Source organism: Apus apus, chromosome 11 (assembly GCF_020740795.1).
Source record: "Apus apus isolate bApuApu2 chromosome 11, bApuApu2.pri.cur, whole genome shotgun sequence".
Classification (NCBI taxonomy): Eukaryota; Metazoa; Chordata; class Aves; order Apodiformes; family Apodidae; genus Apus; species Apus apus.
The window spans coordinates 19499703-19521233 of record NC_067292.1 but is presented as its reverse complement, the minus strand read 5'-3'; the positions used below and the strand labels follow the sequence as shown (position 1 = coordinate 19521233).

The 21531-nt window shown below is 54.2% G+C and overlaps 1 protein-coding gene across 6 annotated transcripts in view; it reads right to left on the bottom strand.

Annotated features, from left to right (window-relative positions):
* The window catches only part of PLEKHG4 (pleckstrin homology and RhoGEF domain containing G4), a 93746-nt gene extending 73568 nt beyond the window's left edge, over positions 1-20178 (bottom strand). For all 6 annotated transcript variants that reach the window (XM_051629327.1, XM_051629330.1, XM_051629331.1 and 3 more), the window contains exons 1-2: positions 19493-20178; positions 3689-3886 (exon numbers count right to left, since the gene is read on the bottom strand). In XM_051629327.1, coding sequence (XP_051485287.1) covers positions 3689-3886; positions 19493-19675 — 381 coding nt within the window. In that variant the 5' untranslated portion in view covers positions 19676-20178. The remainder of the gene's footprint in view (positions 1-3688; positions 3887-19492) is intronic.
* Positions 20179-21531: the final 1353 nt, after the last annotated feature.

The window sequence follows — 21531 nt, the reverse complement described above, 5'->3', positions numbered from 1 at the left end:
GTTGATTTCTGTTCACTCTGTGCCTTAGGGTTGTATCCACACACTGTATCACTACTAAGACTTGTGTTCTCATGATTTCTGATCTCCAAGACACAGATGCCTCCACACCAACTAGTCCCTTCCTTCCAGAGCACAGCTGAACTCAGCTGAGCCCTCCTCTCCCAGCACAGCTTCCAGAAGTAGCTTCTGGCTTCAGCCTCAGGCCAGATGCACTTCCCTGACTTTCCATCAAGCTCAAATCTCACACAGCACCTCAGTCAATACCTCTTCCACTAAGTGTCTGAGCCAAATATTTTGCACACAAGGTTTTTAAACAAAACCAAGGTGCTATTTTCCAGAAGAGACTATACATTTGTACCCTATACCAGGCCACATCAACCCTTCTTCTACCATCAGAATATTTCTTAGTAGGTACATTAAGGCCATTTGTACTACGGGCCTTTGGGGAGGAGAAAAAAGGGGCCAGCAACAAAAAAATGTATTAAAAAAATCAGTTCCCAGACTACTACAAACAGTTTCTATGACCATTTAGCTCAGAAGGTCACCCAAAGGCCAGGGGCAAAACCTGTTTTTTTACTCTGTGCTGAGCAAGGACAGACCCCTCCACACACCCCTCTCTAGCCCCAGCAGATCATATACAGACATTGATTTTAATATGCCAACCTGAAGCCTATGACCTTGTCTAATACTTCATGAAGCCACTTACACTTTGTCACTTTAAAGCCTGAGAAAAAGATTCAGTGTTCTCAAGAGCTCCTACAGCAGCCATTCAGACAGGAGTTACTTTTTTCCACCCCTTAGGAAAAGCTTGAACTACAAACCTAAGGAGGAAACACTGCTTTTGTTTAGACTCTCTAAAAAGAAGACAAAACTCCCAAAGAACAAGTAACAAGAAATTGTCCTGTTATTTCAAGCAGTGAAGACAAAAGAAGAGGCACACAGTGGGGGTTTGGGGAAAAGAAGTTGTCCACACAAGTAGAAGAAATAATTTTCAGCAATAAATTTTCAAACAAGCAGAATTCTAAATGAAATATGGAATAGCCTGGGCCCACCTCTAAAGACAGTAAATGGCACTAGAACTTCCCTCGATCTCCCTGTATTGCCACTCTGAAAGCACAAAATTATGAGTCAGGGCCAGAAGGGGTCACAAGCAAGGAGGAAAGGCTCAAGCTATCCTGCTGTGCACCTTAAGAGGCCTGTGCTTTCAGTCTGTCTCTTGCCCACTCCCCCAGACATGTCAGATCGCAGCAAACCCCGCCCCAATACCTAACGCTGGGTCCTCAGCAGCTCTCCTCACTGGAGGTGGCTGCCCCACTGCCCCCACCAGCCCTGCATCTTGTAGCTCCTGGGCAGGCCAAGCAGGGTCCAAGCCCTCCCCCACTCCTGGGCCTGGGACAGGAGGGTGGTTCCAAGCATGGCTCCTGCCCCACCTCCCCAAACAGGGCTGCATTTGCAGGACAGCTTCACCACACTGGTTCCCCCCCCTCCCTCAGCCACCAGCAGCCCACTGTGTGTCCCCTGACCCCACGTGCTAGGCCAGCCCAGGGAGCTGCCAGCACCCCAAGCCCCTCCAGGGGACCCTGCCCTCAGGTCTCCGGCCTCAGCACTCCCCACCCTCTCACCTCTCCCATCTCAGGACCTCCCCGGATTCCCCAACCCTCACCTCTCTTACCTCAAGGGCCCCAGGACCCCCCACCCTCACCTCTCCCACCTCAGGATCCCCCAACCCTCACCTCTCTCACCTCAGGACACCCCCACCCTCACCTCTCTTACCTCAGGACCCCCCACCCTCACCTCTCTTACCTCAGGACCCCCCAGGATCCCCCAACCCTCACCTCTCTTACCTCAGGACCCCCCCACCCTCACCTCTCTTACCTCAGGACCCCCCAGGATCCCCCAACCCTCACCTGTCCCACCTCAGGACCCCCCCAGGACCCCCCCACCCTCACCTCTCCCACCTCAGGACCCCTCAGGACCCCCACACCCTCACCTCTCCCACCTCAGGACCCCCCCACCCTCACCTCTCTTACCTCAGGACCCCCCAGGACCTCCCAACCCTCACCTCTCTTACCTCAGGACCCCCCAGGATCCCCCAACCCTCACCTCTCCCACCCTCACCTCTCCCGCCTCAGCACCTCCCGCCCCAACAGGCGCCCGGCTCAGCCCAGGCGGCGGTGCCCATCAAGCCAGCCTCGAGCTCCTATTGGCTACCGTAGCCCCAGCTGCCCCTCCCATTGGCTGCCAGCGCAGCACAAGGCCCGCCCCCTGCTGCCACACCCCTGCCCTCAGGGCCCGTGCCCAGGGCAGCCATGGCGGGTCTGTGGCTGCCCCAGAGAGGAGCTGCCCCTCTCTGCCCAGCAGGTCCCCCTTGGCTGCCTCCCCTTCCCGCAGGTCACCCCACTGCTGCCCCAAACACCTCCCCCTGGAGGAGCTGGGCCCACGGTGCTGCCCTCCGCAGGGTCAGAGGGCTCTTTTTTCCTTCCCCTCACCTGCCCAGGGCGCCGTGAGGCACTCACTCGGAGGCTGCCAAGATTTCGGGGAGTGGGGAAATGGCTGCCTCGCCTCCTTTGGTGAGGGAGGCCGTTTGAAAAGCTGGGAAGCTGCTTGCAGTCGTCACCAGCACGCGCAAATGAAGAAGCCTTCTGCTTCTTTATAAAAGGGGAAAACCATCGCTTTGAAAAACTGCAGCTGGGTAAATCGATGGAATGATTCCTATTTGAACATTCAGGGCCGCTCCCCAAAATTCTTATGCACAACTCGGATCTTCCTATGCGGGCTCACAGAGACAGGGCTGGCACCAAGCTGGAGGCTGGTGACAACGTGACAGGGCGAACAGCATGAAAACAGTTTCAGGTGACCAGCTCCCAGGGGTTGTTAGGTAGATCCATCCTATGTGACGGGTGTTTCCCCCCAGCATTTCACCTCCATGAGACAAATGAGTAACTATTTCAGCATCTATTTAGTGTTTTCCTTCTCCCTGGAGTCCCTTGCCTTCCACCGTGAGGGCTTCTACTGAAAGCCTGGCCACACACACCCTCTGGTTTAGAAACAAAAAGGCCAGAACAAACCCTAGTTTTAGGCAGTTGGGGTTGGTTGGGTTGTTGTTGGTGGTTTTTTTTCCCGTCTTGCAAACTTTTGAGTCAAGCTTGTGATGGAGGCATTTTGACTCATTGTTTCTAACACTCGGACTCCCAACAGTAAAGCACGTTGATCTTGGATTCGTCCTGGCAGCAAACGTAACGCGACTCCTCAGGGCTGCTGAGCCCTGCGACCGTTCCAGCAACCACCAAAAGGGAGCTGGAGTTCTGGGAAAAACACCGACTGGCGGCGTTTGGCCCCGCACGTCCTGCTGCCAGCGGTGGGAGCCCCACAGCTTCACCCCCAGGGCCAACAGCAGAGGTCAGAAGCCACCCGAGCCAGCCATATCCAGCAAGCGCTTCCCTAAACCTCCCTCCCTGAACCCCTGGAGCCTTCTCTTCGGCGTTGCTGGCTGGGGAAGGCCAGGGCACCGCTCCACATCTGATCTCGGCACGGTTCAGCTTCAAGAACTATTTCTCAACTGTTTCCTAATTGTCTGCCTGCCCTCCCACCTAGGCGAGCCCTTTTTGCCAGCCGTTTTGCATACGAGAGCAGCGAGCAAGCTCTCCAAGAAAGCCTTCTCAGGCCTCGGAGAGCATGATGTACTTACACAGGCATCCTGCTGAATGCACTGCAGGATGTGCTTGGCTGGGATCAGGAAGTCTATGAGGTAGCGCAGTCCATCCCCACGGTATGTCTTCTCCACCACATCAAAAACCTGGCAGAGAACGGTGGCTGCGGTGGCCTCGAACGGAGGGTAGAGGGCTGATAACGTGCTCTGAATGCAGCCGTCCAGCGACTCCGAGTCCTGCCAAGAGAGGAAGCGTTAGCAGGACCACGGCACCATCCGTCCCGGTGCCTGGACGAGCCCCACGCCCAGGAGCGCTGCCATCTCCCAACGCAGGAGGAGAGAAGATCAAAGGAGCCAGCTGCTCTCCTTCCCAGTTTCTTTTGGCTCCGGTGATTCCAGGTAAACACACACACACACACACACAAAAAGCTGTCCCAAAAGGCGAGCGGAGCGCTGCCGGGTGCTGTGCGCGGCGGGGAGGCTCCCCAGCTTCTGCTTACACAGCAAGTCCTCCTCCTGCCTGCGCGGGGTGGGGCTGCTCCCAAATCATCCCAAACCCAGCGCGTGCCAGCCAGACGGAGCTCCCCGGGGTGGATGGTTTGGTGGGCCCCGTCTCTCAGGCAGCCGGCTCTGGAGATGCCCACCCAAAGCCCCCTCAGCAGCCCCGGGGAGCTGCAGGGGCAGCGGTTGTGCTGGAGCTCCCTCTCAGCACGCTGATCCCTGAAGTCTGCACACAGGGTAAGCTGCTGGAGCTGTTTGGTACCAGGGAAAGCTGCTCACCGGTGTGACCCTACATCATTCAAAGCTGTTTGCCTCTCACTGGGAGCCAGGAATTTTCTGGAGGGAGAGATGTCCCACAGCAGGATCCCCAGGGTGCATGTAAACAGGGTGGCCTGTGGTGCCTGAGCACATGCATGGATATGCAGGCTGCCCATTTCCTACCCAGGGATTGGAGAAACTGGCTTCCCTACATCCACCTTTTCTCAGGAGAACCTGCCAGCCAGAGCCTGCCCATAGTTTCAGGACCAATTCCAGTGCTAGAGGCCAAATTTGGATCATGGCATGGGTGTAAATCAAGTGAGCTTGCAAAAAAAAACCAACCAAAACAACCAGTAATAAAATTAATCTGTACACATCTGCAGAGAGGATCCAGATCCCTCCTTTTCTCTTTTAGAGAGGACCCCTCTGGCTAACGTACAGCCAGTGGGAGTGAGTTTTGTTACAAAACCAAAGGAAAGTTTACTCAGGTGTCTGGCCAGATCTTCATCTGATCCAAATCCACCTCCCTTCACTAGAGACAAGAAAAGCATTTCAGCCGCTGGCCCAGAAGCCCTCCAGCCTCCTGCAGAACAGGAACAGCTGCATGGACATGCCTGGAAGCATACCTCAGTCCTGCAGCAAGATTGGGAGAGAAAGTTAAACAAAGCAGTGCCACAACAGCTCACGCCCTCACTGGGGAACAGCAGGATGAAGGGATCAGGAGGAAGGAAACCGTTTCACGGCTTCCACTCCGAGGGAGCACATGTTCATCACCCCAAACACTCCCAGTGGCTTGAGAAAATGAAAGAGCCTCAGAGGAAGCCTGAATCAACCTGCAGCAAAGATGCTTCTCACTCAAGCCTTCCCATCACTCACTGCTGCCCAGCTCAATGCTCTTTAAATTCCTCCTATAGCGGGGCTGGGTGTTTTAAGCACAATATAAACTCCCTGCTCTGTTGTAAATCCTTCCCGCAGGAATTGTAGGAGAGCTGAGGATATCCAGGGGATGCCTCCACAGTCCCTGCCTGCGCTGAGCTGGCAGGAGGAGGGTGACACACTGCCCAGGGCACAGCACTGCTCCAGAACTTCTTCTGCTGTTTCTCCTGATGCCAGCAGGCTCCCAAAGTGTTTGCAAGACTCCTGAGAGACCAGCTGCCTCCTGCAATACCCCTCAAGGTCAATGCAACTAGATAAACAGAGGTTAAGGAGCTATTTTTCATATGTTTTAACCCAAGGACTCAAAAAGGAGGCCTAGGTGCACACTTCCAAGTGTTGAATGCCAGGGCCAAGCATTTAACCCCAACCCTAAATGGGCAGTTTTAAACAAGCTTCTTCCCACCCAGCAAAGAACCAAAGAAACCCCAAACTTTTATTCCATTAATTGAAATGGGAAGCCTGGAAATTGCCAGGCATTTTCTTCTCTGCACGAGCAGGTCCTCAGAGAAAAAACATCCAGATTGTGGAGGTCAAGAGAACACTGCTGAGAGGCTGCAGCCCCCTGCAGAGTTCTGGTCAAGCCCACCCCCGTGCAGGGTGCAGGGGCAGGACTCAGCAGAGTTCAGGAAATAGAAGAGAAAGCAGATGGATAGAACTGTGGGACGAGTTGTACAGACCCAAAAGGACAGCCTAAATAAGGAGTCTTCACTCTACGTGGTACCCTGGACCTGCTAAAAAAAGGCTGTAGGGACATGGGCACCAAACCCACTCATGAAGCCTCTCACATATTAATGATATAGCAAATATTGATACAACACACTGAGCATTAAACATCGTTCTGCTCCCATGAGTGAGAACAGCTCAGTAACCTCTGTTGACACCAGCCTGTCCCAGCAAGTGTCCATGCCCTTGTCAGATCAAGCTGGCCTTGACACAGGTGCTTTCACACCCAGCACCACCCACCAGAGAGCCCAGCCAACTGCTCAGACACAATCCCAGGAGCATTTCTGCTGGTAGTGTTTGATAACATTTTCCATCTGACCCTCCACAGGCTCAAAATCTCAGTCAAAACCAGCTGGGGGAGGGGATTTCTGTGCCATCTTCTGCCCCTGTACCTCTTCCTCTGCTTGAGGAAAATTCTTTCACCTATCAAACCCCTCCCCCAAGTGAAATCTGTTACATTTATTATTGCAAATAAAACAAAGAAGTCAAAATATTTGCACATGAGTCAGTGCATCGCTCTGAGGTTCTCACACCGTTCCCGCTGCCTTAGCAAAGCCTTCACAAGACAATTATTAACATTGGCACCCAATCAAAAATCCTTTATATGGTTAAAATAAACCAAGTCCTACATTATCCTTCCTACAGGAAAATGCAGAATAACCATAGCCTGTAGCCATTGCACTCCTCAGCAAGAGGCTTTATCTAGCTAGACTATGCCATGAAGCCATCATAGCTGTGAAGGCTTTGAAGGGATAGAGAAAAGCTTTTAACCCCCACCAGATGGTAGGAGGAGGGGATGTTATCACAAATCTCTAATTCCATACGGAAAGCCCCAAACAGAGGAGCAAATTCCCACATCCCATCGTGCTGCATGGAACTGTAGCACGAGCATCCTTGGGCAGCGACAGAACAATGTGACCTCCATGTGCCACTGATGGAAGATGGAGGCACCACCCCTTCCCCGCACTCCTCCCACCCAGAGTGGTCTCCCAGGGATGGGTCCTGCCCAGATGAGGGGGGGTGAAACATGGCAGAGCCTCAGAAGTCACCTTGAAACACAGAGGATGAACCACGGGCAGAACCTGGAGCCTGCAACAGCAGCAGATTCACCTTTGATCATTAACTGATGAAACCAACTCACAATCCTAGGGATGGGGCTGCTTATTTGTATTAATTAACTTCTCAGACTGCGGAGGGGCCTAAGGAAAGGGCCTCAGCAAGGGCTGCCAGAGGCCACCTGGTCCTTCTGTTCAATGCTGGGGTGCAGAGGGGCAGCCTCACCATCCAGCTTGTAGGCAGTGCCCACTGTCATGCCATGGAAGAGATGTAGTTTGGGGAACTCATACAAACCACCAGGAGACAGTGAGAGGAGGGAATGGCATCCTGCACTCCAGGGGCTGATAAACCTCAAGTCTAGAGCCCATCCTACCTACAAACCTCAAGTCTAGAGCCCATCTACCTACAAACCTCAAGTCTAAAGCCCATCCTACCTACAAACCTCAAGTCTAGAGCCCATCTACCTACAAACCTCAAGTCTAGAGCCCATCCTATCTACAAACTCCATCCCTCACCTCAAGCAGGTGATGTAACCCCTAGCAGGTGTGAGGAGAAACCTCTGCAACCCAGGATGAGGGGACAGGACCTGGAGAGGAAGAAAACAAGCTAAACCAACAAGGGTCCAAGGAGAGGGCTCCCCTGCCTCAGCACATTTCCACTGCAGCCAGCCCACAGCAGCCCCTGAGAGCTGGCCCAGGAGCCTCCTGGACAAAGCAGCCCCCTCCTGGGAATGCAAGTCTCAGGCTTCCCTGCCTCCAAACAGTATTGCCACATCCCCCTCATAGGAAAGATCCTGGACACTTGGTCCTTTTCAGCCACCCAGCACAAAGGCAAGGATTGCTTTCCAACCAAGCCAGAGAGCATCTCCCCAAGCAAAATGCATCTCGGGACTCAAATGTTTCTTTGTCAACAGCACAGGAGGACCTATGAACTCCAGCTCACCGCCACCCCTCTGCCACATGCTCACCACACCTCCCAAAAAAAGAAATATGCTTTTAAAATAACTCCTCTATAAATCAAGGCTCTAAATAAAGCCCAGGTGAAGGTCACGTCCGGCCGTACTGGCTTGCACTGCTCCTCAGCTGGAGCTGGCTGCCAGTGCAGGGCTGGAGCACTGCCAGAGAGGAGGGAAGCAGGACACTGGGATGGGCTCCATGGACAGAGCCGTGCGATGGGAACAACCCAGAGTGGTCCCATCTGGGAGAGAGAGGAGCAGAGAGAGCCCAGGAAGGCTTCACAACTGGCAGCAGAGGGCTTGGGTCTGAGTAGGGGCAGAAGCAAACAGGGTGTCCCTCACCCCCCGATGTAATGGGAGCCGCAGATGCTGTGAAATTAATCGAGGGATAAAGACTTGCTGTGGAAAGCTCTGCTGCTCAGCCCAAAGAGACCTTCTCCTCAGCACAAAGTACAGTGAGAACCAGGAGTCTGGGAGAGAAGAGGTGCTTGCCAGAAGCCCCAAACCAGGACTCACAAGCAGGCAGAAGGAAGAAGAGACGAGGATTAGTTACAAATCCACTCAGGGGACATCTCTACCTCTCCTGGTGCCAGCAGCTGCTGCAGGATGGCAGAAGAGCCTGCCAAGAGGCATCTGAAGTAACCAGGACCTTCTTGGGCTCTTCTAGGTGCACCAATTTAATTTTCTGCCTACCTTTGTGGGCACTGAGAGAGCTACGTAGCAGCTCCAGCCACTGGGAACTCCTGCCATGCTACATTTCTTTCTGACTCAGGACTCAGCTTCTTCCTTTTTGGGACTTGCTGCTTACGAATTAAGGCTGAACCCTGGAGAACCTCCTACAGGTTTGGAGAACAAAAAATCAGCCTGCCCAGGGAGCAGAGAGAAGGTCCCCAGGGCTACACACCTTGTACAGCATCAGAGTACCTGTGCTTTCCCAACAAGTGCCTGGGACCAGGAAGGGACAACTCTCCACCGGGACACTGGCACAGCCCCGTGTCATCTGCTGATCCACAGAGAGTTGTCCCAGTGCAGAGATATCCCAAAGATGTCCCGGGATAGCAACCCAAGTGGCTCAGGACAACACAGGTTGGTGCAGGGAAGGGCTGCAATGCTGCTGGACCCACAAAACCTTGGCAGCGCTTTCCCTACAACTCACCCAAGCACCTTGCTGAGAAGTCAGTGTCTTGCTCAAGAATCTTGTCTACAAAGCAGAGTCTTGATCAAGAAGCACATGAAGAAGAGGCACGGATCTTCCCTGCTGATAGCCCAGATGCTGTCTGAAGACTCCTAAAACCCATCAGCACAGTGAGGCTGGCCTAACTGACTAACCCATGACTTGGGGCAGACAACACTGCTCTCTAGCAGGCTGGACTGGCCCATGTAACACCCTGAGGACTCATCTTGCAGCACCAATTTGTCTACAGGATCTGCAGCCCTGCTCTGAGAAACCCAGACCCTTGTTTGAGAATCCAAAGAATGGAACTACATAACCCAACGTGCCCCAGTGAAATCCAGTGCTTGCCATGGCTTGGCAGAGTGAGGAGCAGAGCTGGGTGGTGGAGCAGAGCCCAAGAGGCTGAGAGCACACCCAGCAGTGCCCGTGGTACGCCCAGCTCTGAGTCACCCAGTGTCTCAGCTCCCACTCAACAAGGAGGCCTTGCCAGGAGCTCCTGAAACTTTGCCCTCCTTCTCCCAGCTGCCCAGAGCCTGGCTACCTCCTGCAGGGCACCCACTTTCTCCTCTCTTACCCAGCTACCAACGGGCAGCGTGAAGGCAGGACAGGGGAGACCAGTCCGCCGAGGTGACGGGAGAGGAGACGACCCAACCCTCCCACACCCAGAGCTGGAGAAATAACAGCAGAACTGGGAAGAGGCAGAGCTCCAAGGATCACAGTGCCTGCCCGTGGCCCCCAGCCAGCCTTGGGACTGGGGAAGAGGAGCACACAGCAGGGGCTGAGCTGGGCCGGGCGAGCTGGGAGCAAAGGCTGCCGTGCTGTGCTGCTTGGCTGGGGCTGCTCGGCTCTCAGCTGACGTGAGAAACCTCATTTCCAGTAATAACAGACCTCTGGGCTTTCCACGAAGCCTTTTTTATTTATATTTTTTTTTCACTCTCCGACACCAAGCTGAAGCCCAGGCTGCCTTGCCTTTAAAAAGCAAGACGTTGCTCCGACCAAGGAAGGTCCTTGGGTAAAAAAAAAAACAAAACCACAAAAAAGAGGCTCTTTTTTTTTTTCCCTGACAAAATTTGAGATTTCCCACTCCGTTTCTGCAGGGAGGAGAACCCTCCCAGCCCCATTTCCTGAGCCGCTCTAATCACAGCGGCAATGAGTTCAAGAGAGAAAAATCTTCCCAGAGCAAGTGCCAGCTCCCCCCTCTGCTGCTCCGAGGCTCAGGGGGAGGCTGGGAGGAGGAGGGAGCCTGCCCTCGGCTCCCTGCCTGCCTCGGGATGTTTTCACTAAAATAATGTGCTGTGAAGTGCTGCAGCGACAGAGGTAGGCATCCACACTGCTGTTAATTACACCACCTTCCTGTGAGATAACCAGGAATGGCTCTACCTGCTCTTTGGGCTATTGTTTCAGGCTTTTCAGGGAGAAAAGCTCAGCACCCAGTTCCACTCATTGAATTCCCAGACTGGTTTGGGTTGGGAAGGAACTTAAAGATCATCTAGTTCCAACCCCCTGCATGGGCGGGGACACCTCCCACCAGCCCAGGCTGCTCCAAGCCCCATCCAACCTGCCCTTCAACACTGCCAGGGATGGGGCAGCCACAGCTTCCCTGGGCAACCTGGGCCAGGCTCTCACCACCCTCACACCAAAGAATTTCCTCCTCATGTCCCACCTCAATCTCCCTCTTCCAGTTTTCATCCCTTCCCCCTTGTCCTCTCCCTCCCTGCCCTTGTCCCAAGCCCCTCCCCAGCTTTCCTGGAGCCCCTTCAGGCACTGGAAGGTGCTCTAAGGTCCCCCTGGAGCCTTCTCTTCTCCAGGCTGAACACCCCAACTCTCCCAGCCTGGCTCCAGAGCAGAGCTGCTCCAGCCCTCAGATCATTTCCATGGCCTCCTCCTGACTCTATCCAAGAGTTCCATGTCCTCTTTATGTTGGGGGCTGCAGAATTGGACACAGTAAAAAGAAAACCCAACAAACCTGGACACTTGGGAGCAAACTGTTAGCAGTCTCACCCAGACCAGCTTCCCTCACAGCTTGTACCTCCAGCAGCCTCCACCTGCCTCCACGGGATCCAGGGCATGGCTGAGCCTGGCTCAGTTTCCCTGGGGGGGAAAGCAGGATGGCTCTGCAGCCTGTGGATAAACCAGCTCCTACAGCCTTGCAGGGAGTGGTGCTCTGCAGACAGAGCTCAGAGAATCATTTCCAGATGCCTCCCCGTGTTCCCCCAGCCCTTCTCCGGGCTGACGCGGCCGCGGCAGCCAAAGCAGCTCCTACTGGGCAGCGTGTGGGATTATCATTCCAGGCACTGCAGGAAAACAAGCACTTGGAAGCGATTAACTCATGATCTCTCATTTAATTAAACAAAGGGGAAAATGATGTATTTGCTTTTCAGCTCTCAGGTCCTGCTGCTGCGCATGCGGGAGGTTGGGTTGTGCTCGGCTGGGGAAAAGCAGCCCCAAAGCTGGGCAACCACCTGGCCAACCCAGGGCTGCTTTGTTGCCAGTCAAAGGGGACATCCCAGTTTGCTTTAAAAGTAGCCTCGAGCTTGGGATCTAGTGCACAGCTAAACCAGTGCTGTCCTTATGCTGGAGAGAAAGGCAGGGAATAGCGGGCAGCAGAGGAAGCCTGGTACAGGTGCACCCCTGGCTCTTCAGGTGGCCAAACACAGACCTTGACACATGGCAACATGACCAGCACCTGGCTGCTCAGCCCTGCAGCCCAGCAGGATGTTTACATGGGTCTGATACAACAGCACAACAAGCAAACCTGCTCTTAACGTACCCAAAGCCCAGTATCCATCCTGGCCAAAGACATCTCCTGGTGCAGTCCTTCTGGCAGGGAAGCCTGTGCACCTGGAGAAGCAGGGCCTTTCCCAGCCCTTCGCCTGCCCGTGCCCCCAGGGGAAGCTGGATGCACTCCCAGCTCACCCAGCAAGCTCTCTGCTGTTCCACCATCTCCAGACCTGGCTGGGGAGCCAGGTCCAAACGCTGCTCCCCAAAGAAAACAGCATCACATTTGGACACAGCAATCCAGCTCCTCTTCCCATCAGGGCTCAGGTTGCTTCTCTCTAGCCTTTCCATCAGGTTTTCATACCCCAGCTTCTCTGGAGCCAGGCCTGGGGCTTTGTCCTTTGCCTGTGCAACACCCAACACATCAGAAAAGCTGCTGACAACTGCTGAACAGATTAGAGAGGCCGAACTGGGGGTGAAACACTGACCCACAGTCCAAAAACAGTCCAGATATGGCCAGAGAGGAGCACAACAGAGAAATGGAAATGAGCCTTTCCTCATAGAGATGAGTCCTGCTTGTAACTGAGCTCTCACTGAATTGAGCAGAAGGTAGGTCTTATCCAGAGCAAGGAATGAGTCCCTGCTCCCAAGGGCCTCTTACTTTCTATTAGCAATAGATCAGGGAGATGATAGAGGTGTTTAAAGGGCATGTGAGAAAACAAACCAAAGCCCCATCCTTAGAAATCTATCAGCTGAACCACAGACCTGCAAGTGGATGAGAAGAGCTGTGTGTAGAACACCATCCTACAGCTGGAGACCAGCTTATTTTGGTTTAGTTTAATCAAGGGATTAAGTCTTTAATCTGGAATAACTGTCTAAGCACAGATTATTATTTTTTTTTAAGTATCATTGGCATAGATCTAACCATGCAGCTAATTAGCAAAGCTGCACTCAGTGTGCTGCAAAGCTCTGGGTACTTTTAAAACACCCTTTGCAGCAACAGACTCACGCTGGAAGAACATATGTACTGGACATGGCTTTGTTGCCCAGCACTAGCCACATACACCTCCCTGAGCCCCCCCAGGGCAGAGCTGTGCCCCTCTTCACTCCCAGATGGTTTGGGCACCAACAGTCTGGCCATGGCACCACATGCCATAATCCAGCCAGGGATCTATCTCCACATGCAACGTGTCATGTTCCTACAACAGGCTCAGACACTGGGGCCAGATAAGGTTTGCTAAATCTTGTCAGGTACCCCAGCCAGAGCCAAGAATTTCTCTCTCAGGCACTTCCTACGCAAGGCTGGTCCTGGAACATTACAGCAGGCTCCCTTTGTTTTCAGGGCTCTTTTGGGGAAATGCACTAAAAACCTCTCTGCTACCCAAGTGAAGAAATTGCTTGAGCTCATTCGTATTATTAGTTCCAGTGTTTTCTCCACTCTCAACTTCAGGTGTTGGCATCCATCTCACAAACCAACCTGAGCACCAGCACCTTGGACTCCTTACTGCTTGTGCCAAATGCCAGGCCAGGGCTCTCTGGACAGAGGGAAGATGCAGCTGGCTGGTATGAACACAACATACCCTGAGTGAGTCGTTAGCCAAAGAGGTCAGCTCATTTTAACACCTTTTAGTCAGAGGCATTAGGCCATAACCAACACCTTGTGTTCAGACACCCATCTGGGGGCACCCTACAACAGATGGGCAGCCTCCTGTGCTCAAAGAGAAAATGATAATCCTTCAGCAGGACAGCTGATGAGTGCCAGAAATTATCTTCACAGTGTCAGCATTTAGATTATTACTGATGGGCCAGCTTTGCACACGTGATGAGCTCAAGGCTGTGTCTGGATCGTGTTCAGAGCCCACCCCTTCCTCTGCAAGGTGCATGAGCTGCAAGCCAGACTGCCATGGGGACTGGTGGCTTCTCCATCTCTTGCAACATCCATAATGAAGCGTAGACACCACTAAGAAATGATCATGGTTTAGTTAAAAGACCTGCCTCCCATGTTGAGACTGGGAGCTAACACTCTATGGTCCCAGTATCCCCTCACAGATGAACCAGAGCTCCTTTTGGCCTTAAACAGCCCATATTACCACGTGCTCCTGAAATGCAAGTCCTGGAGAAGGAACAGAAACCACTCTGAAGCAGAGATGTAATTCCAGGCTGGCTGATGGCATGAGGAAACAGTAAGTGCACAAGGACCTTCCTTGAAGGAGCAGATCCCTGCACACCTTCCATAGGAGAAAGCAGCTTGCCAGCAGTGACCAGATGCCACCTCTGAGGAAGGACAAGCCAGAAGGACAGAGCAGGCAGCCCAGAGATGGCTGTGGTTGTGACAGCTCAGCCCTGGGCCACTATAAGAAGCATCAGTCTGTGCCCTGCTGGGAGAAGTGCTCCTGGTCAGAGAGACCCAGATTTGTTCCAAGCCTCTCCAAGCTCAATGGGGAGCAAACCCAGGTATCCTTAAGCTCTGGGGAGACCTTCAGCACCTTCCAGTATCTGAGAGGGCTCCAGGAAAGCTGGGGAGGGATGTGGGACAAGGGCAGGGAGGGACAGGACAAGGGGGAAGGGATTAAAACTGGAAGAGGGAGATTGAGGTGAGACATGAGGAGGAAATTCTTTGCTGTGAGGGTGGTGAGACCCTGGCCCAGGTTGCCCAGGGAAGCTGTGGCTGCCCCATCCCTGGCAGTGTTGAAGGGCAGGTTGGATGGGGCTTGGAGCAACCTGGGCTGGTGGGAGGTGTCCCTGCCCATGCAGGGGGTTGGGACTGGATGATCTTTAAGGTCCCTTCCAACCCAAACCAGTCTGGGATTCGATGATTCTAAGCTCTCCCACCCCTGAACAGCCAAGCCTGGGACTGCCAGTCAGATGAAAACATTTCCCCTCTATCCAGCTAGAGCCCCAAATGCCTCCTGGAGAGCTCAGTAACTCAGTCATAAATTCAGGGCATTACTTTTACTAAACTCCCGAGTTAGAGGCGTAAATACAGGCTTTTAAAGCTACTCCCTTTATGGCTTCACCATTATTATTATTTTTTTTTCCAAGCAGAAAACAGTCTCACGTGCCCCATTATTTCCATACATATCAAAGGAGGGTGGAGATTTAACCAGCGATTTCTAAAAGACATCTTTGTGCACAGAAGGGATGGATGCCAAAACGTGGGTGGTTATAAGCCCCAACACAAAGGAGAATACATCCACAGGCATTTTTCCCCTTGATCCATTAACGGGGCTGCATACCAGCCTCCCCAGCACATGAGAAGGACCTTGTTCAAAAGGTAAATGTATTCAGAAAGATGACAACAGGCAGCAAATAACCCACAGCCTTTAACCACGGTGGAGGAACAGCAGCACCAGGGTTTTGTTGGGAGCCAGTGGGATTTGAGAGGCAGCCTGAGGGAAGGGATCCTCCTGAAGGAACCCGCTCAGGAAGCCTCACAACTCAGTCTCCTGCAAACCCTGCCACACCTAACACAAGCTGTGAAGCTCAAGGTGGACACCTAGCTCAGATCATCAGAACTCCTGCAGCTTGCCCTCCCTGAACCATGCAAACCACCATCCAGTCGCAGCATTGCATCCTGCTGAGGTGACCATAATGCCCTCTCTGCCTGTACCAACATGCAGAAGGAGCAAGTCTTCATCTGGTCCCTGCTGCTCTTCTGCTGAGCCATTTGATCCCATTCTCATCACCAGCTGGAGCAGGGTTCATCCTGGGCATCCCCACCTGATAGCAGGATGGTAAATCTGAGCAGACTTTTAGATTCATTCTGTGCTGCTTTGATCCTGGCAGTTTCAGCTTGGTGTCCAGCAATGTAAGAAATGGGATACAAATGAAACCAGCCAGGAGCTCTTAGCACAAGAAAGGTTTTTTGGTCATTTTTTAATGACAAACCAAGCCAGGCCACAGGGATGAGGCACTCCATGTGGCAGGGTGGTATGAGCATGACCATTAGCATGGACAGACCTTCAGGGTCAACAAGGGCACAACCCTTCACTTGTCCAAGTTGCAGGGCAGGTGTCACAAGTGGTGTAGCTAGCACAGAGCATCATCCCACCACCAGAAGTGGGCAGCTCACCCTACCAGCCTCTCCTTGCTTTTTTTAGTGCTCTTCAGTCAGCTCCACATCCCATCCTGGTGCTGCTGCTCCCTGTTTTTCAGACCTTGCCTACCCTGAGGCCTGCAGGACAGGAGCAGAGGGTTCTTCATGGGTAGAGAGGCATGAGCAGGAACAAAAGGTGCTCTGATGTCCTGAGTGCCCATGGGGGGTTGAGTCTATAGCTTCTGCAGAAGTCATCTTGATGTTTTGTTACCAAAGGGGCCTGTGCCTGGGACTTCCATGCTCACTCAGCACCAAAGCTCAGCTTTAGGCTGTTCCCACAGCCCCTAGGCTGGCTCAGCTTTGCACAGCTCAGGAGCAGACAGGGTTCTGCTTGAAGTGAAGCCAGAAGAGGAGGCTCTGGGAGCTGAGAGGCTGTGACTGGGCTCTAGTGTTTAGGAGCAGACCTGCTGGCTGGCCATCTTCCCCAAAGTGGCCAGCAGCAAGACACTCACAGGGCTCTCGGGTTGGGGTTTCTCCTGCCAGCCTCCCACCAAGGAGCAGGGTGCACCAGGCAAGGTGTGTCCAATGTTCCTCCTTGGACACCTCCCACATTTCACCACAAACTCTTGCTGTTAATATTCCCACCTGTTGAGCATAGAGAAGGCTCCAGGGAGACCTTATAGGACCTTCAAGTCCTTGAAAAGGGCTCCAGGAAAGCTGGGGAGGGACTTTTCATCAGAGAAGACAGTGACAGGACAAGGGGGGGATGGTTTTAAACTCAGAGAGGGGAGATTTAGGTGAGATATTAGGAAGAAATTCTTCACTCTAAGGGGTGGTGAGGAACTGGGATGGGTTGCCCAGGGAGGTTGTTGATGCCCCATCCCTGGAGGCTTTTAAGGCCAGGTTGGAGAAGATTTTGTGCAACCTGGTCTAGTGGTGGGTTCCCTGCTCATGGCAGGGGGGTTGGAGCTGGGTGATCTTTAAGTCCCTTCCAACCTTCATGATTCTATGATTCTACTGGACCACCTGTGATGACTGCTGGGCAGACAGACATGGATGCTGTCCTGTCACCTGCATTTAGCCATTATCTTCACTGTTACAACAAACAGCACATTCACTTGCCCAGAGTTTTTGGAAAGGAACAGGACATCAAGCACAGACCGTCATCCTTGTTGCCCCAGAGAAGATGCTCTCAAACCACTTCCATGTGCTCAAAATTATGTCTCTGGGCTTTGTCTGTGTTCCAACATCTTGCTCATGGCTTTGGCACAGAAATAAAGAAGCTCCCCAATGCTTAAAGCTCTTTGTGATTCCCAGACTCATTTCCTTCCCGTCCGAGGAGAAGACATAACCAGAGGATAAAAGAAAGACTCTTTTCTGCTGAAATTCATCCTCTCTTCTGCCAACACAGAGGTGCCACCTGAACTCCTCTGCAGGAAGACACCAACATTTGCACATCTTGTGATGCAGGCTCTGCTCTACATGTCTACATGATGGCTGGAGACTTGGAACATGCCACCACACAAGAAGAATAGTCCAAGACACAGCTGTGGGCTACTTTGGCCTACACATCTACACAAACCTGATGTTTAAGGCCACCCCCAGCTGCAACAACCCCCATGCACCCATACACACACCACATCAACCCCAAGAATGAAGCAGGACAGACACCCTGTGAAGAGGAATCCCCTGCCTCACACAGGGCAGGGCAGCCAGCAGTTGCACCATGCCAGACTCCCATGGAGAGCCAAACCACCAGGTGCCCCGTGGATGCCAGAGGCCATGGGCAAGTCTCATGCAGGCCAACAGCCTGACCTACATTTACTTAGATCCAAATCTTTTGCTTGCAGGGTTTGGTGGACACCAAACCCTCGAGTCAAACAGAACAGTTTGGAGCTACAGTCCCAACTTAGCCACTCACAGATCACACCTCCTGAACTGCAAACTGCTCTACCAGCAGACACTTGCCACCAAGCACAGGTGACCACAGTGTGGCCAGCACCCACTGCCAGGTCTGTGGCATCTTGGCCTCCAGTTCCTGCTCCTTGCAGCTGCCAAGCATGAACTCCACACCCAAGAGGTACCCGATCCCTCCTCAGCAGTGGTGCTTGGTCCCTGCACACCTACAACCCACCATGGCACCTAGACTGACCACAGCACTGCTCTGGGCAAAGGCCCTTGCTTCAGACAGCTTCTGCATCACTCATTAGATCACATGAGGAACCTGGACTGGGGATGAAGCACCTGGGAACCAGAAAGTCACCTCCAGCTTGCAGGAGCAGAGTAACAGTGGCTGGTCTCTGAGGCAGAGCTTCACAAGCCCTGAGCAAAATGCAGCCCATGGGACAGCAAGGAGTGGCATCTACTCTGCACAGCCCCAGACAGAGCTCTCCTTTGATTTCAGCTTCATACAATCACCAGCAGAGACCAAAAATCTCCAGGAACACACTAGGGGTGGGGTGATGGAAAGAGGTCTCCTGACTGGGGTGAAGTGGGAGAAGCACAGGGCCTCCACAGCAGGACAGGAGAGCACACCATGGCTCAAACACAGGCTTGTGAGGGTGCAGGGAGCCACAGGGTCCTCTGCAGAGGAGCTGGAGGGTGGAAGAGACATGGGCCTGTGAGCAGGGCTGCAGAAGCCAAAAGTTGGGCAACTCTTCCTTCAAAGGAAGCAGAGATTCTCCAAGCCCAGAAGCTGAACTTTTAAGGAAAAGCAAGTCCCTGCTAGGCCAGCAGCAAAGCAAGCAGCTTGTCCCCCTCATGGACTTTGCACCCTTTGCTGTGGAGAAGCAGCCAGATTTGTTCCCAGCAGAGCAGGACCAGGAGATGCAGCCCTGCTGGGCACCCAGATGCCAATCATAAACCATCAGAAGCCAGACTGCTTGCAGGCCAGCACCCATGGGGCTGGGCAGGGACTGCCCTGCAGCTCCCCCCAGGGAGATGGGTGCTCTGCTGCCCAGCTGGGCTCACTGGTCTCTCTCCTCTCCCAAAACAAGGATCCTCACGTGCAGAACTTGACACTGAAAGGGAGGGGGGGGGGGAGGGGGATCCCTGCCCAGCTCCAGGGGTTTCTCTGAACCCCGGATGCCCACCCTAGGCAGCAACAAAAGCTCTCCCTTCCCTGGGCGCTGCAAGAGGGCAGTGCCACAGCCCCCAGCAGGGCTGCCACGGAGAGCAGGCAGCAGGAGAGCCCGGCTTTGGGGCAGCCCGAAAAGCCCTGCCTGCCCCTGCCCCTGCCTCCAGGGCTGTGTCCCGACACAGAGCACCCCAAGGGGCACCGGTGCCAGCAGAGCCCCGTGGGGCTGCAGCCACCGCCCGGGCTGGTGCCACCCGAGCCACGGGCAGTGCCAGGGAGCCCCGGTCCCGCTGCCGGTAGCAGCGCCGGGCTCCGGGCGGGCTGGCCCGGGGGCAGCTCCATCCCGCACAGCCCTCCTCAACCCCGGGGCAGAGTGGTTTGGTTGGGTTTGTTTTGGTTTTTTTCCTTACCATGTTCCCAGCCTCCTTCTCTTCTCCCTCACTTGCCGAGGCAGCTTTTTTTCTCTTTTTCCTCCATGGGTGCGAGCGGGGGGCGGCTCCTCCCAGCCCTTCCGACGTGAAAGCCCCGAGAAGCGCTTGGAGTTCTGCTCTGTAACCCAAGCCCTCACCGCCCCCAGCGCCGCTCCAACTCATCTAACTCATGACACTACCGGGGCTGAGCAGGGGACCTCCAAGGCTTCTCTGACAACCAACTCCAGCGCTGGACGGCCAGAAGGGCATAGAGAGCACAAAGCGGGGACGGGGGGGGGACCCTTCGGGGCTCAAGCAGAGCCAGCAGCGCTCGGGGGCTGCTCGCTTCGATCTGGTTGCCCTCCGAGACCCCCGGAGCTCTCCTGGTCGTCCTCACAGCCCTGCTTAACTCCTCTGCTCCGTGGCAAGGAGCTGCCTCCTCCCGAGAAGAGCTGGAGAGCTGCGAGAGGAGAAGCAGCCCACGGCAGGCACCCCGAGGAGGTCTCCAGCTTCTCCCAGCAAAATCCTCCCCTCGCCTCCCTCTCCTCCTGGTTTCTTTCTTTCTCGTCCCAAAGTCCTGAAGAGTTTCTCTGCTCTGCGAGGTTCCCGAGGCAGCGCCGCAGGTTATTCAGCTAAAACGCTGAGAAATACAAAGAGACCGGCTCGGAAAGCCTGTTTTCCTAACTTTTGGGAAGGAAAACAGCGAGGCAGTGACCGCTTCAGGCAACGGCGACAAACTGCACCGGGGGCCGGGCGAGAGACGTGAAGACCTCACCCCCCTCCCAAAGGAGGAAGTCATTTAACGTGGCAAATTTCTCCACCCCTCCATTAATTGTTTCAGATGGCCGGGGGCCAAAATCCTGGCCCCGAGCGGCGGGAGAAGCGGGGAAGGTCACTCAACAGGCAGGGAGCAGCCGCCCAGGGGGGACAACGGGGAAAGGCAGAGAGGGAGGGGAGAGGCAGGTGCCGCGGGGCATCCCAGCATCTGCTGACACACAAAGGGCTTTGTGGAACGGGAAGCGGGGGGGAAATGACACACAAGCCAAGCCCCGAGCGCTGGGACACGAGATGCAGGGCCTGGGAGCTGCCTCCCCGGCCTCGGGCAAGCGTGTCCCCCAAGTCTCTCGGTGGGGACCCACACTCCATCGAGGAGGTTGGTATCCGGCTGCTTGTCCCGCCTGCTGGGGGAGGTCACACGAACCAAGCCATGCCAAGAGGAAAGGTGACTCAGGCAGGACCTGAGGACCCGCAGCAGGAGGAGAGATGTGCCCTGCAAGGGCAGGCTGAGAGGGGGAGCTCAAGGAACTTGCCTGATGAAACTGGAGAGGCTGCAAAACTCCTCTGGTGCCTCGGCTCAAGGGCACCTCAGGTCCCCCTGCTCCATAGGTCCAGCAGCAGAGCCCACCAGGGGTGGTCCAGCTCAAGAACACCTTCAGACACCCCTCTCCTAGGGAACATTGCCAACAGTTGGCCCTAAAGGCCATTGCACATGGTGGCCTCGTGGCATTTTCTCAAGCATAACCAACAATCAGGGGTTCAAGCAGTCCCAAAGGCAACCATCCCACACTCCAGCTGCTTGATGTGCTGCTGGATTGTCTACAAGCAGCAGTGATGGATGACAGTCCCTGCAGGGATGCACTTTGCTTTCCTTAAGCAGGAAGAGATGTCCTCCTAAAAGGCACTGACAGTGGGGGGATCAGTTGACAATCCCAAGCTGGGTGAAGGACAGCATCCCTGCCAATACAAGGGACATCAATGACCCAGCACAGGCACTACCTAGTTGCTGTCTTCCACAACAGCTGAAGGAATTTGTGACCTTGTCTATGGATGCAGGAGAGCCTCTCTTGCCCTGTTGTATTCCTAGTAGAAGGATGAGGAACCTGGCATACTTCCCCAGCAAAGCCTCCAACCACAGAGTTCACCCTCTGCACCAGGCTACATGTGCAGAGTTGCTTTGCCCTTCACCTGTTCCCCAAACACAGCTCACAAATGTGGCTACACCTCTGCAACATCTTCCTGCAGGTGCTGGGAGTCTCTCT